At 39.7% G+C, this 17,988-nt stretch overlaps 1 protein-coding gene across 1 annotated transcript in view; it reads left to right on the forward strand.

Moving 5' to 3' along the window:
• The first annotated feature begins 10,415 nt into the window (after window positions 1-10,415).
• Rab1 (RAS oncogene family member Rab1) overlaps window positions 10,416-17,988 on the forward strand; it is a 30,804-nt gene continuing 23,231 nt past the window's right edge. Inside the window, exon 1 of the mRNA XM_071685575.1 lies at window positions 10,416-10,588. Coding sequence (XP_071541676.1) covers window positions 10,566-10,588 — 23 coding nt within the window. The 5' untranslated portion in view covers window positions 10,416-10,565. The remainder of the gene's footprint in view (window positions 10,589-17,988) is intronic.

Below are 17,988 nucleotides of genomic sequence, written 5' to 3' on the forward strand. Positions count from 1 at the left end.
TGAACACTTACCAGTCTGGGATGTCAAGTTTGTGTCCACTGGTGCTGATGAACAACAACACATCGTTCAGCATGGCATGAAACACCCACATAATCTCATCAGAAAGCAAATATTTTTTAAATGTTGCTCACATTACACCTCATGAGAGGCCGGGGTTGGTTCGTAATCAGGAAGACAATTACATTTCATCTGGAAACCTTGCCTAGCGACACGAATGCTGGAGTGACGATGCATCGACGGACGTTGCGCCACACTGATCTCTGCCTGCGTGTTGGTATATATATCTCTAGTCTCAGGGCAAAGGCCAGAACCCTCAATACTTCAGAGGTCGTACCGTCGTGCTCAAGGGATTAACTAGTTAAGACAAGTTGACTGGATTGATTACCGGAGTTTGAGGCGCGTGAATACCTCCATGCAGAATGGGAAAGTTGCAAACAACTTCTGCCTCCCGTCGAAGGAGACAAGCTTCCATGATGACTGAGGAACTTACTTCAAGTGTTGGTGGTGGTTAGGCCCAGGTACCGGAGGGCAAAACTTACTCATCAAAGCTCCTCTCTTTACCCTGCGGCCAGCCAGTCAGCGGCTGCAGTCATAAGAACCGGATGCTACGCGCCAATGCTACACTGGTGCACTAGACGTAACACTGTGACGAGGCCACGAGCTGGGTCGCCCGACGGGAGAACGAGGGGGGTGGGGGGTAATGGGACAGTTATCTCTGAAATTCTCCTCCATGGCGGGGAGCCAGGGCGGGGTGTTCCAGAAGCGGAGAATATATATATATATATATATATATATATATATATGTATATATATATATATATATATATATATATATATATATATATATATATATATTTTCATACTATTCGCCATTTCCCGCGTTAGCGAGGTAGCGTTAAGAACAGAGGACTGAGCCTTTGAGGGAATATCCTCACTTGGCTCCTTCTCTGTTCCTTCTTTTGGAAAATTAAAAACGAGAGGGGAGGATTTCCAGCCCCCCCCCCCCCTCCCCCCCCCCCCCCCCCCCGCTCCCTTCCCTTTTAGTCGCCTTCTACGACACGCAGGGAATACGTGAGAAGTATTCTTTCTCCCCTATCCCCAGGGATAATATATATATCTTTTCTTTCTTTCATACTATTCGCCATTTCCCGCATTAGCGAGGGGGTGTTCCAGAAGCAGAGAATATATATATATATATATATATATATATATATATATATATATATATATATATATATATATATATATATATAAGTTTATTTGATCGCAGTTTCCTGCATCAGCAAGGTAGCGCCAGGATCAGACGATGAAAGGCTACATCACCTCACATTCGGTTTCAAGCTGCCATATGTAATGCACCGAAACCACAGTTGCCTATCCATATCCAAGCCCCACAGACCTTTCCATGGTTTACCCCGTAGGTTTGACATGCCCTGGTTCATTCCAGTGACAGCAAGTCGACCCCAGTCCAGTTCACCTTTTTCCGTACACGTCTTTCAACACCCTGCATGTTCAAGTCCCGATCGCTCAAAATCTTTTTCACTTCATCCTTCCATCTCTAGTTTGGTCTCCCCGTTCTCCTTGTTCCCTCCACTTTTGACACATACATCATCTTTGTCAACTTTTCTTCTCTCATTCTCTTCATATGTCCAAACCATTTCAACAGACCTTTTTCAGTTCTTTCAACCACATTTCTCTCTGCTCCTAGTAGCTCTCTTCCCATACCATATATTCTTAAGACCTTCCTCAAGGCACCTTTATCAGCTCTACTATATATGCTGTATTCAGATCCATCGATGCCACATTCAAATCCATCCGTTTTTCTAAGTCTTTCTCACACATTCTTCAAAGCAAACATCTCATCCACACATCCTCCACCATATCTAAAACCACACTGTTCTCCAAAATTTGATGCTCGGTACATGCCTTCACTTTTTCAATCACTACCCTCTCACACAGCGTACCAGTATCCTCAACGACCATAAACTCAGCAGACTTATACTAAGGAATGTTTTTCCTGTCCTAAACTGATGCCGGTAAGTTCAGGGTTTCATTTTCTTATGGTCTTCATGTTGATATTTGTGGTATAGAGAGTAAATGTTATGTGTGTGTGTCTTATATGATGCCCAGCGTAGTTAGAGTCTTATGCGGTGAAGAAGTTAAGCAATCATTGTTAAGGAAGGATGCAGATTGGATTTGTATCTGCTGGCAGTTAAGAAAGTGACTAGATTTCTCTGAGGAAGCAGACATTTTGTTTTGGGTGAGGCTGTCTGTTAATCTTGTGATATAATGTTACATGTTTGTTGATCCATGACTTGTGTTATGGTGCTGTGATATGATTGTGAGGTCATCTACATATGAAAGGACTCTCACACCTTGGTCTGCAGGAGGTGATGGGAGGTCATGTAGGGAGAGATCGAAGAGGGCTGAAGAAATAATTGCTCCTAAGGTTACCCCATTGTAGAGTCTGAGGGTTCTGGAGATGAAGCCTTTTCGAATAACTCTGGGTTGGTAGCCAGCTACAGAGCTTGTTCGTTATTACCTTTTGTCGATTTTGAGGAGTGTCAAGTATCTTTTGTTCGAGGATGTGTTAAGAGCAGTATCGAATGCTTCGTTGATGCAGTAGCTAGTTTTGTGCAGGAGGGGGAGGGAGGTTGAAGCCATCCAGGATGTTTTCTGTGAGTTCGTATGCAGTGTAGCAGTAGTGACTGGGGTTTAAAGCTGTGTTATTTGGATGACGGTTGGGATGCTCCGATCGATTCTGTTTTACATTAGTTGTCCACGACAACATCCGGAAGGAAAGCACCAAACACATACTACTCAAGTACCCTGCACTTCCCGCACACACACACACACACACACACACACACACACACATCACCCCACTTTATGGCCTATGGTCCCGAACAGTAGACGTGGCCGGCTACCTGGTCGGTACAAGAGTCACGAAGATTGAGGGGTCTCCTGGAGGAGGAAGTAAGTACATATACAGGTAGAGGATACTGGATAGTCTGATCAAGTCCCTGCCTTATTGCTCAGAGGTGCCATAATTGTTTCAAATGCTCTTTTATTTATAATTTTTTTCCTGGCTCCTGCCCTTATGCTTTTCTGTGCACGTTACTGGTGACATACGGAATAAATGAAATGAGTAGAATAGAAAACATTCCCTATCAAGCCCCCCCCTCCTGCACACACACACACACACACACACACACACACACACACACACACACACACACACACACTCACTTTCAATGGTGGATCTGGGCGGGCCTGGCCACAAGCATATCCTGTGTCTTGATATCGACTAGGCTACATATCTACGGCAATGTTGGGGTAGCGAGGTTAGGCGGCGGGGAGAGGCGAAGACTCACGTAGGAGTTAGGCTGCGTGTTGACTAGGGTATAGTCACGTCGGGGTTAGGCGATATGTAAGGCCACTTGTAAACCGACATGTGGTTATATTGGGTTATAGAAAGTATATATAAGTGGGCAAAGTACATTATAAGAGGTAGGCTGTATGTTCGTGGGGAGGTGGTTATGTATTCAATCCCTTAAGACTAGACTACGATTGGCTAGGATGGGCTGACTTCAACATGACCCATAAAGGTCGAGGTTTAAAGGCCAGACCATCATTTCCAAGGGTGATACCGTCGTGATCAATAAATGGTCTTAGATTAAGCCAACCTGTTTATAACTGTACATAACTATGACAAGTCTTTGCCCCTGTGAACCTGCATGCAGCACATGTTCTCACGTTTTACATATACCAACTCCTCCACCCTCACCTGCCCTCTCTTATGGGAATGGGATCCATCTATGGCTTCTTGTTAACTGTCACACCCCGCTGCGACTTGACCTGACCTGAAGGATTAATACCTTGACCTTACAGAAAGGTGGAATCCTCAACTTGCTTTTCCTAATACGCTCACCATATTCATAACTTCCACAAATTATTTTGTTGGAACAAAACTGTCCATGTGAAAAGTTCAAATCATGTATGGAGCTTATTCGACTGGACTGAGTAGTAGACTGGTCTCAACATTAGACTGGTCACAAAAATTCTTCTCTTGATATAATCATCAGATTTCAAGACAAGGTGACATGAATTGTAGTCAGTCGTAATTCGAAAATCTTCAACGTGACAAGAAAAAAAAAAAGTTGGGGTGTAGGGCCTCTCCTGTCATTACCAACTCTTACATCCGTCTGTGTTCGTACAGTTGTGTATGAAAGAGACAGAATGAAACAAAAGGGTTTATGGTCAAGCAATTAACCCTTCAGGTCAGGTCACAACGGGAGGCGTGACCTAACGTATATTCTTGCCTTGCCTCTGTCATTCTCAGTTAGCAATTGACAGTAGAACATCGAACGGCCGAAGCTTAATTGGAATGATAATAGACAAGTCTCGAAGAGGTTGGCTTTATTTTCATATATATATATATATATATATATATTATGATATAATATGATATAATTAGTCGCTGCCTCTTGCGTTAGCTAGGTAGCGCAAGGAATCAGACGAAAGAATGGCCCAACCCACCCACACACACATGTACATAACCGTCCACTCACGCTCATATATACACCTATACATTTCAACGCATACATACATATACATGCACAGACATATACATATACAAACATGTTCATATTCATTCTTGCTGCCTTCAACCACTCTCGTCGCCACCCCGCCACACATGAAATGGCACCCCACTCCCCCCCTCGCGCACGAGGTAGCGCTTAAAAAAGATTACAAAGGCCACATTCGTTCACCCAGTCTCTAGCTGTCATGTATAATGCACCGAAACCACAGCTCCCTTTCCACATCCAGGCCCCACAAAACTTTGCATGGTTTACCCCAGACGCTTCACATGCCTTGGTTCAATCCATTGACAGCACGTCGACCCCTGTATACCACATCGTTCCAATTCACATTCCTTACCTTTCACCCTCCTGTATGTTCAGGCCCCGATCGCTCAAAATCTTTTTCGCTCCATCCTTTCACCTCCAATTTGGTCTCCCACTTCTCGTTCCCTCCACCTCTGACACACATATCCTCTTTGTCAATCTTTCGTCACTCATTCTCTCCTTGTGACCAAACCATTTCAATACACCCTCTTCTGCTCTCTCAACCACACACTTTATTACCACAAATCTCTCTTAACCTTTCATTAGTTACTTAATCAAACCACCTCACACCACATATTGTCCTGAAACATCTCATTTCCAGCACATCCACCCTCCTCCACACAACTCTATCTACAGCCCACGCCTCGCAACCATATAACATTGTTGGAACCACTATTCCTTCAAACATACCCATTTTTGCTTTCCAAGATAACGTTCTCGACTTCCACACGTTCTTCAACGCTCCCAGAGCCTTCTTCCCCTCCCCCACCCTGACTCACTTCCGGTATTATTATACTCCGTGAAGTAATTCTCACCCGACGAAGGTTGGGTTGTACAGTACATATTCATGGGAACTTGTTACTGCGGCTGATAATGAAGAGACCAAATGCAGATTCTAGCAGGAAGGTTATTGTATAAACTACTGAACTGAGAGATGATTCTCACAGAACATTACAAGATATGTTTTAGAATATCGTCTCTAACAATGCTCTGTCTTAGGTTACTGAAAAGCATCCTAGCTCTGATTTGTAAATATATCTTTTTAACCATACACTGATTTATATCATTCACTTATTGTTGTTCAACCTTTGTAAGCAGATAACTAATTATGCCACATGTTGAATGATGTACTCATTGTTGTTGTCCTTGTAATCAGTTCCCAGGTTATATAACTTGTATTGTGCTTCACTCATCGAGACCCAGTCCCGGGACGCTTTGTGTGCTCTTTATCCTCTCCTGCGCCACGGCCCGTAGGATGGGCAGTTCACAGTACTTAACAACACTTGCAGCAAAATCAAAGTTACTACAAACTTGTTTACACCCATTTTTATACACCTTTTCATATGAAATCTCAGTTCAACTGTTCAAATTACTTTGACTTCAATAAATCTTACGATTATAATTACTTATATATATATATATATATATATATATATATATATATATATATATATATATATATATATATATATATATATATAAGTAATGTATACTTTCCAGTATTTCTGAACATGCATTCTCATTCACAATTGAAAGTTAGTAGACTCATAGTATCACCTACCATCTGGATGGCTCTCACGTACCACCTCTTTGGTACGCGTACCCTCACCTGGAAACCAGTGGTCTAGTACTTCAACCACACACTCCTGCCAGGGGGACCAGCCTTAACCTATCTTGACCCTTCCTGACCACCTTCTTCACAGGCAAAACTAAATGCAACCCTGCCTCCGTCTGCAAATATACAATAATATATATATATATATATATATATATATATATATATATATATATATATATATATATATATATATATATATATATATATAAACAGCCAGGATCGAACCCGGGACCCCTGTGCAACAAGGGACTGATTCGGCCTTGTAAGGCATTTGAATTCCATTGGATGTCAAGGACTTGCTCTATGGTAACATCATGGCCGCCCTATCTGTCGCCTTCGTCCAACTCACAATGCCGTTTACGTTCTCTCTCTCTTTGAGTGGCTGTCATTTCACGCCAGCAGTCCATCTTTAACACCAGGCATCCACCTTCTTTATCAGTCTTGTTGAGCGTTGATGTCAAAGGATCTCTGGCGCACAAGAACGCGCAGTTGCACCACCCAGACCTCCTTTGTAAAAATGTTGCCCAACGCTGTTATAGACACCATAATATAAGTGCCATGTGTTACCAATCGTAGATGGAATCCCTCGGTGTAACAGCCAGTGTTCCGAATTTAGACGTATTTATGGAACGTCCAGCGACGAGCGCATTGGTTCGAAACCTGTCAACGACAGTAGGCCCACAGTCATGCAACTTGGCTGCTCATTCTCCTTATAAGAATCATTGACAAAATGGGAATCTGGTTCAGGTTAAGATATATATCTAAATAGAAATCAGTGACTGGTGTCTCTCCTGTTTTCGGGTCCCATTCCCCGGTCTAGTGGAACGTTCCCCCTCAGTCATGTATATTATTTTTTTACTTACGAGATTTACCAATCAGTTTCCTGTACATGAATCTTTCCCTGGTCAGTCGTAGCCTCCCCTAATCCGTCATAGCCTCCCCTGGTCAGCATAGCCTCTCGTGGTCAGTCGTAGTCTCCCCCTTGTCAGTTGTAGCCTCCCCTGGTCAGTAGTAGTCTCCCCCTGTCAATCGTAGTCTCCCCTTGTCAGTTGCAGCCTCCCCTGGTCAGTTGCAGCCTCCCCTGGTCAGCTGTAGCCTCCCCTGGTCAGCTGTAGCCTCCCCTGGTCAGCTGTAGCATCCCGTGCTCAGTCGTATCCTCCAGTGTTTTGCAACTTGTGCACCCTCAGGCAATAGCAATACGAGTTCTAAATCATTGCTGTTCTTTGGTGGGTTCTAGAATTGTCCTGTGGCAGGACTTAAGGTCCTGGCCTTCTGTATTTCCATAAAGTCTTTAGAGAGGTCTGTAATCAAAATGTATGTCCGCTGACAACGAAATTCATCAAAGTCGCTTAAGTGATGGGAAAGTGTCCGGGTGCTGAGAGTTGCCAAATGCCACAACAGTATTCACAAAAGGAAAAGAGAAATACCTGTTAAATTGGCCTCACCTCAGTATCAGGAAATATGATGAAAATTATCATTCGAGACTCCACTGTTGCCCCTTTTGAGAATAGAAGATTGATAACGAATAGTCAGCGCGGATTTCACAGTGACAGATCCAGCCTCGCCAGCTTGCTCAAATTTCTTGCCCACGTCACAACCGGAACTGACATACCCTTATCTAAAGTGGTTCTTCGTTGTAGACTAAAGCCATAGATGACTGGTGGTAGACCTTAAGCCTCAAATTGTGGTACTGAGTTATGCAGATTAATTCATGGCTGCCATACCGAGGTGAAACGAAGGCTTCTAAGTGGTTAGGGGTAGCAAGTATGGTACCACAAGGATTAACGGCGAAAACCACGTTTTTAGACGATTGTAAACACCTGAAAATAATCTTATGAAACAAAGACGTAACAATTGTAATTCAGTGTAACTGAAAATGTAAAGTTGTGCACATTGTTAACATGAACTGCGTGTACGAGTATAGAATGTCTGGAGAATCCCTAAAAAATGGCAGCAGAGAATTATGTTAGGATGGTTATAGTAACAATCTGAAATATACAGTTTCCTAGGAACAATCTGATATATACAGGGTTCTTAGGAACAATCTGATATATACAGGGTTCCTAGGAACAATCTGATATATACAGGGTTCCTAGGAACAATCTGAAATACACAATAGAAAGCAAGCAGATTGCTGGGGTATTAGATACCAGTGTCGCGTCTGAGGATATTCTAGCCCTACATCTTTATTTAAGAGAATCTAGTTCAAATCAGTCCGACTTGTTAGCACTCCCAGTCTGACCTTCCAGCTTCCTCTATGTAGCGGTATTGTTTCACTTTCCCTCTTCTATAGGTATTGCTTTGCTTCTTGGCAGTGTTTGGAGTAGGGCATTCTATTGGAAATGGGGTCAGGACTTGATTCGGAGACTCCCTCTGTCACTCTAACACATGCTCCCCTACAACTTGCTAGGGAGAGGTAAAGTAACACCAGTGGATAGTCCACTGTAGCGGTTGTGAAAGGAATTAATGGCTTTCGCTATCGTAATCTTCCACTACCGCTAATGTTTCAGTACTGCTAATGTTTCATTATCACTAATATTTCACTATCGCTAATGTTTCATTATTGCTGATGTTTCACTGTAGCTAATGTTTCAGTATCATTAGTTTCGCTATCGCTAATGTTTCAGTATCATTAGTTTCGCTATCGCTAGTGTTTCGTAATAGCTAATGTTTTGCTATAACTAATGTTTGACTATAAATAATGTATCGCTAGCGCTAATGTTTCGCGCTCGCTAATGTTTCTCTGTAGCTAATGTTTTTTTTTTTCCCCAATCTTTAATCCCATCCACATTTCAGGCAAAGCCTAGTTTGCATTAACGAACTTATGTCCCAACATAAAGAAGGCAGAACTTTCATATATAACCCCCCTCCCCCCAGACATCACCTGTATATACTGTGTTGGTCAGTCCACATCTCGAATGTTGTAAGCCGTTTTGGTCTCCACATTGTACAAACCATGAAAAAAAAAAAGTTCAGTGAAATGGAACCAGGTCAACACCTAGAAACACAGTTGGACTGATTTTCTCTTCTAAAACGAGGATCTTATCCACGTATTATAAATAATTGAGATTAATAGGTGCCCAGAAATAATCCATTTGGAATTATTGGGAAGAGATGAATTATGAACGTGGAAAAAAAAATTTCTCCCGTTGCCAGAGAAATTGAGCACAGAAATCAATTAGGGTGTACTTAACGGAAACACGGGTCATACATTCAATAAACAGTCAAGTTAATCCTTTCGAGGAGAGTGAGTAAAGTTAATATATATAATTTTTTTTCTAGCATATCATTTCATTCTTAACTAACAGGTCATCTGTTCTCTGTTCTTCATATGTACCCCCATGAACCTTGAGATAACGACTTGCGTCAAGCAGAATCCTGTCTCTCCAACTCTCATTTCTACTTTTCCGTTTTGCTCCCCGTGATCAGAGCATTCACAAATATTTGCCGTCCGCCAGTTTTCATGTATCCTTTTGCCATGTAAGTGTTCTGTGATTTTTTTTTTTGCGCACTTTCTTAGGTCCACGTGTGCCCCCATTTGTTTATTTGTAAGTCCACCGAATGATGCAATAATATTGGCGGCTTTATACAACATGACATGACATCTCTGTTCAACATTTACGTTGCTCTCTCTTTTCTTCAGCTGAACTATGTTTCTTTTCAATTTCTGGTGCTTTGAAGTGCACTATCTATCAAACAGATATTAGTGCGCAACCATTTAATTAGACAACGCAATACATACCTACTACTAGTGGGCACCCGTTGTCAAGGTTTGACTGTGACGTCATTGTTACGTAATAGTTTTTCTGCCAAGTAGTGGGGAAAACTTAATATTTGTTTCTGGAAGTCATATGGTTAGCCGAAAATAATTTGTCTTTAGCTATTTACTCTTAGCTGAATCACATGACTTTATGTGTAGGATATTTCACCACTTAGTGGTGAATCACTGGGGTCCACGCGAAATCAGAGGGTAGTCGAGAATTTGTATCAGTCAACAACCTTTCCTTCCGCTTATATGTATTCATCTATTTGGATATATTATATATTTTATACTTGGAATAATTTATAGGTGGTATGATTAATTTATAATGGCCATAGCTTGTTTAGAACATTGATATGTTATGAGAAAACACGTCTCGAAAGCTTTGATACGAGGGACTTTTCATACCGTGTCTATGTGGCATGACGTCATCAGAGAGTGCAAACGCCACTGAACGGCCATCTTGTGGTAGTGTCTGCCTTGTATTCCTCCTGTTTCTGCGTTAATTGCGACTCAGGGGACCTATAAGTTAGTTCTAGAGAAGGTCTAGAGGTACAAGATGTCTACGATGAACCCTGAGTAGTGAGTATACTCGTGTTTGGCTATGAAAAGTGTTGTTGATGGGCAAGGTCGATTTTACTCTGGCAGAAGTTCGATCAGGTGATCACTTGACGTTTCACAAGGGAACAAAAAATATCGTTTCCCCAACAGCTTTTTTACCGGTATGCCTCTGCCTACCCATAAATGTGTATGAGAGTGAGTGTTTGGCGTTCTGTTCATTGTATGCTTAAATGAGATGCTGAATTAACCTCCTCTAGAAAGCTGCTGTCACAGTCAGCTGAGCTGAGCGAAGTCAAGAGAGGATCAGCTGCGCAGTAGGACGACAAAGGAAACCAGACTGATAGTGAAACAACAAACAGATGTGACTCTAGAAAGTATTGCTATTGTCGAGGAAGTCAAGAATATCATGCAGAATGATCAAATTACTTTGAACACCTACATCCAAGTACCAGTTTTAATGTATCATTTCCCTCACTTTCATCAGTATTTATGAACGTTTGACTTTATGGGTTATAAGTAGTATTGGATATTACATAGCATTTGCATTTGTAGCAAAGCGGTAAATATGCTGTCTAATAATAATCGTGATTGTTGTGTATGGTACAACATTTTAGCTTAGGCCATTACAGTGGGTTTTCCACAACTCTTGTGGCCAGAGAGAGGGCCTGGTAGCCAAGCTAGTTATATGGTAATCGGGACAATTAGTATAAAGCTTAATTCCAATACAAAAAAGTCTACCATCATGTAGCATAAAGCACGGGAAAACTGTAAACAAGGTAGACGGGATAGTTCAGATGTAAAGGTTTTTGGTAAGTCTGATGAAACTTTGCATTACTGTTATCCCTAGATAATGAGTGATTTTGTTATACTGCGCTAACGTAGTGCATAGACAACTACAATAACTTGCAAAATATTATTTATTATTGAAAAGGGGGAAAGTGGTGTGTGTTTTATATAAATTCATAAGTAACTATTACGCTTCTAAAAGAATTAACAAAGCCTAGGTAAGCCTCGTCTAGCCTTCATAGCAGTTGAGATTGATCTTGATGTTCTTAGCAGTTGAGAATCATCTTGATGTTCGGTATTTTCATAAAAATATATTAGTCACATCATGACAGTGTTATGCAAATGCTACTGATATCAACAAATAGATGACAAGCCAAGTTACCGTTCATTCCCTGGCAGCAAACCAAGTTAAGGTTATTATATTGCTCGTATACATTGCAGTCACTTTATAGTTAAGGCTTTCATAGGTTTTATTTTTTACTAGGGCTTAATGTACTTTGATATTAACCAAATTTTTCTGGTGACCCATACCACTGTTACCATATTTAGTATCTTAATTTGATATGCTCTGAAGCATGCTCCATGCAACTGTTACATTTCATTATTCTCTTAGCACTCATTGAGAACTGTAGTACACAATCACTTGATATCCAAATTAAGTTTTGATCACTTTGTGGTATCAAAATGATTTGTTTAGAAATTTTGCTGAGGCTAAAATGTGCCCAGAAAACTGGCATTTTCACTAATAGTTGCCTGTTTTTGTCATATGCATCTTTTTGTTATAAAATCTTGGCGAAAATACTAGTTTCCATGAATAAGCTCTGCCTTTATCCTGATAATCATAATCCTCATCACCCTTACACATTTGTTAATGTAGGCTGAAATATGATGCTTTTAACGATACATTCCAATTATTGCTCAGTTTGCTAAGCATAATGCTAATGCCACCTTTGCAAAGCAAAATTATTTGATATGCAAATCTAGTTCTGGTGTACAGCTGAATTTGTGAATTACCAGTTCGAAATGTGATGTACATTTTAGTGTTCATTCTTGTTATGTAAAGTTAAGTAACATATGGTTAGATTGGATTTTTCAAGGGGAACTGCCTTTCATTTCATGGTTTTAAGTTAATGGTAATATTTCGCTTAAGGGATATTTAGAAATATATTTCGTATTGTATATCCTTTTGTTAGGATTTGTAGTTTACTATTTAGTGTTATTTGAAGAATTACACATTCTTTGTGTACAAGCAGTTTACTGGATTGTTTATGTTTCTTTAAACATAAACAGATTTCATTGTAGATGTATGTGACATCATGTAGTAGATGAAAGTCGCTTAGGTGTATTTCAGCTAGAGTGTGGATATTTCAAAGTAAATTATGGTCCAAATAAAAAAGAATTGAGATTTTCATAGGGTCTTTTGATTTAGAAAAGTGTTTATAGCTACTGTTAATTAATAAGCTCACATTTACCTGTTTGTGTATGTAGCATACATGAACACATTTCCTGATGTGTGTCCTAGTTCATTACTGTACTTGCAAATGGATTTTCAGCCTTAACACGTGACCAACTTACATTGGCGTGTATTTATATTATAACATTAAAATTTAAGGTAGCTTGGTGTTGCTAGGGGAAGTTAGCCAGGTTGTCATAGATTCTGTTGATTGTTTAAACAGCTTACCCATTTTTATGATATGTAACTCTGAATCTCCCCGAATCTTAACCTGGTAAAGTCCTCTGGGTGTTCTACCTCCCACAGCCGAGACAGTTGGGTTGGCTGAACAGTTGACCAAGCTGTTGGAAGGCACAGCTCTTAGGCCCACATGGCCCCCACAGCCTGACTGGTCTAGAACACTTTTTAGGTACTTGTCTTAGGCACTCATAGACTTCCCCACTGTGCATCCCTTTGGTATTTCTGGTAATAGTTGGCATAGTGTTGAAGAGTCTTGGGCCCTTGATGTTTATGTTATTCTTTTTTTGTGCATATTGCACTTTTGAGATATGGTGGTAGCTTTTTACAAAATCTTCCATACCATTCATGCCAGTAAGATATTTCAGAATGTATATTGGCAAACCAGGTATTCTGGGATTATTTAGGTATATAGATGATATGCCTCTCCCTTCTGTACTCCATGGAGTGTATTCTTAGATTTCATCTGTTCCCAGTGATTTTATTCCTTTACCACATTTATAAAAGGCTGTGAAAGATCTCTTAACACTTCTAATTCTGTAGTTTCACCTGCTTTGTTGGATTAGTTAGAACGTGGCAGTATTTCTTTTCTTGCCTTTAAAGTCTTTAGAGTCCAGCCCACTATCCTTTAGCAGGAAGCAACTGTTTTATATGCATTGAAGTTGAGGCTGTTAGACATTATTCTAAGGTCTCTCCCATCGTTCAGCTAATTTTTATGATAAGAGAGTTGAAACTTATCCCCATTGATAAGTATGTTGGCCTTGATTGCCCAGTTGAAGAATCTGTTTGTCTCACACACTGTCAGCATTCCCTTTTGTCATGATTTTCATATTTTGTATCATTTGCAAATGATGATGTGGAAGTGTGGCTTGCATTTGTGTCAATGTCAGATATAAGGATGAAGAAGAGGAGGGATGGAGATACAGTTCCTTGGGGAACTGAACATTTTACTTTGGTGGCACTGGAGAAGGCATGATCATAAATGATATATTTTTCACATTGGATAGTTATGTTGACTAGTAGGAAAGTTAGTTAAGGATTTTGGTTTCTGTTAATTGTAATTATACTATACATCTACCATTGCAAAAGTGTCGTATGTTCCTTAAGTGGATTCATGGTAGTGTTAAATTGTTTCATTTTGTTGGCATGTGAAAGTAACTTTGGAATATTGTTGAATTTTTTTTGCTTTAGTAGAGAATTGTGTGAAGAACAGAATAAAACTGGCAGGTTTTTCATCATATAATTATAGAAAAGCTGATAATGGGCTGGATATAAAGATCAGGGAAAGTGTTGGGTATATTAATGTAAAGGGGAAAATTGTACTTTGAGTTGTAGCCTTATTAACTGTGCGATCCAAAAGAATTAACTGTGTAAAAAATAAGATGGAGAAAGCAGGTTTTTTTTGGTACACTGATAATTATTGGTGAAAACTTTGAAATTGAGCAAAAATGTGTGATTGATTAATGCAAAGTAGGTGAAACACTTTTAGACTAAAAACCAACAGAAACTATGGAGATCTCACATACTTCCTCTAGCCGCCAAAATTTACCTCATCATTAGTGTTGCAGTATTTGAGGAAAAATGTATGATTATTATGGGTTATTTAAATCATCTCTGGATGTATTCATTGTATGTACATCTAGGGCCCAAGACTGTTCAGCACTTGGCCTGCCCTTAGCGGAAGCAATGGGATCCATGGTGGAGAAGTTTAAGAAGGCCCTGGAATAGTATTTATACACTATACCAGACCTCTATGGTATAGCACTTGGCGTTACTGACCGTCATCCATTCATGGGCCCCCAGGATCAATCCCACATAAATTTGAATCCTGGTTGAGGCAAAGTTAGCATTCCACCAAGCTAGCACTGTGTGTGTGTGTGTGTTTTGTATGCATGAATGCATACATTCATACATGAAGAGTAAAAACATGGTGTGTATATATAAGGTCAAGGGACGGGAAAACACGAGTAAAGCTCTTTTCCTGACATATAAATAGTAAACCAGCCAGGCTGTGCTGGTTACAAGGGCCTGTGGGCGATAGTGTGCAACAACTTGGTTGACTGACATCCCATTTCAGCATTTTGTATTCAGTCTGTGCTGTGAGGATAGCCCTCCATTGTCAGCACTGTTTAATTGCGAGGTATACATTTGGTTAGTGTTCTTGACCATGTGGTGGTAGGGTACAGACATCAGTGTCATTGATACGTTTCATCTAAAAGATTGAATTTGAATTAAATTGAGTCTGATAGGGGAATTTAGGAGAGTGTTCAGTTTGTTCTGTTAATTTCTAGAAGTGTTTCAGCATAATGTACTTTGATTGACCCACCCTTTCCATGATCTTCATAGCCTTAGTCATTATCAGTTGATAAGTTGTGGCAATAAAGTACTCTTTTAACCATGAAACTTCATGAAACACTTGTAGAATTTGGTGGAACCCTTGAAAACCTTGCCATTACTTCCACTAGTAGCCTACCTTTATGTTATTTTCTGTATTTGGAAATTTTGTGTTAGGGCTCATGGTTACATTCATTTGCTCTGAAATTTGTGCACTTTTAAACATTAATTCTTTGACATGGATGTCTCAGTGTGTACCTTCAAAATGTTTGATTTGTTGCACAGCGGGTTCAGTGTGCACCCAAATCTTTGAAAAATGTGTTAAAAGCTCTGTAGGTGTTTCTGGCACTTTTTTTTTTTAATCATGCATCAACCTTTTGTGGAGAGTTTTTTTAATTTTTGTGGACAATATATTGTTAAGAACATAGGTGAATTTTTTTTTTACCAGAAAGATTTGAAATGAAAATGTTTATAAATATTCATGGTGGTGAGCAACAAACTCTTTCAGTGGTGATGCTGGGATATGACATACTGATAGGTGTGTATAATAAAGAGTAATCATTTACAAACTGAAGCATTTAAAAAGAATGTGTAACCAAAATCAGTGTCACAAATTGACTATTATTGTATGGATATTAAGCCAGTAATGGTGGTGTGCATCGTAACAAATTCTTTAATGATGATTATGGTAAGATTTTTTGTGTTTATACTGTTGTAGAATAGTAATTTAGAAATAGAATCATGCAAAGAGACAGAGAAAAAAAAATATTACTAATTTATAATGATTTATAAACATGTATTAGTAATGTGCATCTCCTTTAACTTGCTGTATTGGTAGTTTTGGTATGATATTCCCTTCTTGTTGTATGTAATGTTGTAAAACAGTCAATTATGAACAGAAACATTAAAAAAAGACGCATCACAGATTGATGATTATTACAAACACTTAAATTGCGTGCATCTCATCAAAACTAGCTGTAATTGTAATGTTTGTTTAAGATCTATTATTTGGTATGTAAAGAATAATGGTTTACAAGCAAATGTACGTAAAAAATGTAGAACAGAATACAGCATCACAAATCAGTTGCTGTACTCTTGCAGTATTCTTTCTATCCTATCCTCAGGGATATATGTATTTCCATATACCTCTCCTTTCTCTTTCATTAGCAACTTTACTTTGTCTTTCCCCCACTCGCTACTCTTTCTACTTTCTAACCTACCCAGCCCCTACCTTATACATGCCACATGCATATCTGACATGTGCTAGCACTGCTTCCCTAAAAACCTCCCATTGCTCACTACTCCCTAAGCTTCGTTTACTCTCACTTGTTTCCCATTGTACACTCAATCTTTTGTGGAATTTTTCACGTAAGTCTTCTCCAAGCTAACTTACTTTCACTACTCTTTTCTCAAACCATAATGTTATTTATGGAAACTTCTGGTAGTGATTGGATATCCCATCAGCTGGCCAGCTTAGCACATTCACATCTAGAAGTCTCACATTTGCACTCCTGTTACTTAATATGTAATCCAGTAATGCCAGCTGACTCTTTCCTACTCACATTCATATACTTATGTATGTCCCTCTTTGTAAACCAGGTACTCCCAGTCACCAACCCTTTTTCTACACATCTTCACCTGCTTTTCACCTATGTCATTCACATTATTGAATTTCAATGCCCCCCAATTATACCCTTATATGCTATATTACTCGCTTTCACATTTGAATTACCCATCACTAATACCTGGTCTTTTCATTAAACTGCTGGCCCATCTGCTTTGAAAACACTTTCTTCATGATATCTCTTCCCATGGAAAGTGCATAATACCTAATAAGCAACCATCTCTTGCAGTGTCCTTTCATTTTTACTCTCATCAGTCTAGAGCAGAGCTAGAATCACACTAGGAGTGAGAACAATACTCCATTCAAGGATGGATTAGTCCTTTGTATTAATGGAGCAACTGTTCAGAAATTTTGACAGGACTTCCATTTTCTTAGAGGCAGGCTTAGCCATTTCCAAAATATTAGGTTTCTGTGTGGATGTTGCAGTAATACCAAGTATGTTCATTAAATCAAAAGGTGGAATTAGAGAACTGTCGGTGGAGACAAGAAAGTTATGTGGAATTTTCGATAGATGGGGAGAAACTGGGTCTTGGAGGCTTTTAACCTAACCGTTTCATCTGCCTTATGAGATATCCTTCCCTAAGTCTTAGTTTATTGAGGAAATATGTTGAGACAAGATGCAGACTGAGTGAAGGAAGGAGGAGCAGATTTGAAGAATGTTTAGGAGTGAAGTGTTGAGTCTTTAACATACGAAAGCATTCGGTTATTTGTTGAGAAAGGAAATTATAGATAGAAATGAGGAATACTGTAGGAGACAGGTTGAAGGATTCTGCTGTTGATGGAGGAGGGTGAAGAGGCTGATCCATCAACACCCACACATAGATTGGCTGACGAGGATGCTAGATATGTGGATGTTGCAGTAATACCAAGTATGTTCATTAAATCAAAAGGTGGAATTAGAGAACTGTCGGTGGAGACAAGAAAGTTATGTGGAATTTTCGATAGATGGGGAGAAACTGGGTCTTGGAGGCTTTTAACCTAACCGTT

This window comes from Panulirus ornatus, chromosome 1 (assembly GCF_036320965.1).
Source record: "Panulirus ornatus isolate Po-2019 chromosome 1, ASM3632096v1, whole genome shotgun sequence".
Taxonomy (NCBI): domain Eukaryota; kingdom Metazoa; phylum Arthropoda; class Malacostraca; order Decapoda; family Palinuridae; genus Panulirus; species Panulirus ornatus.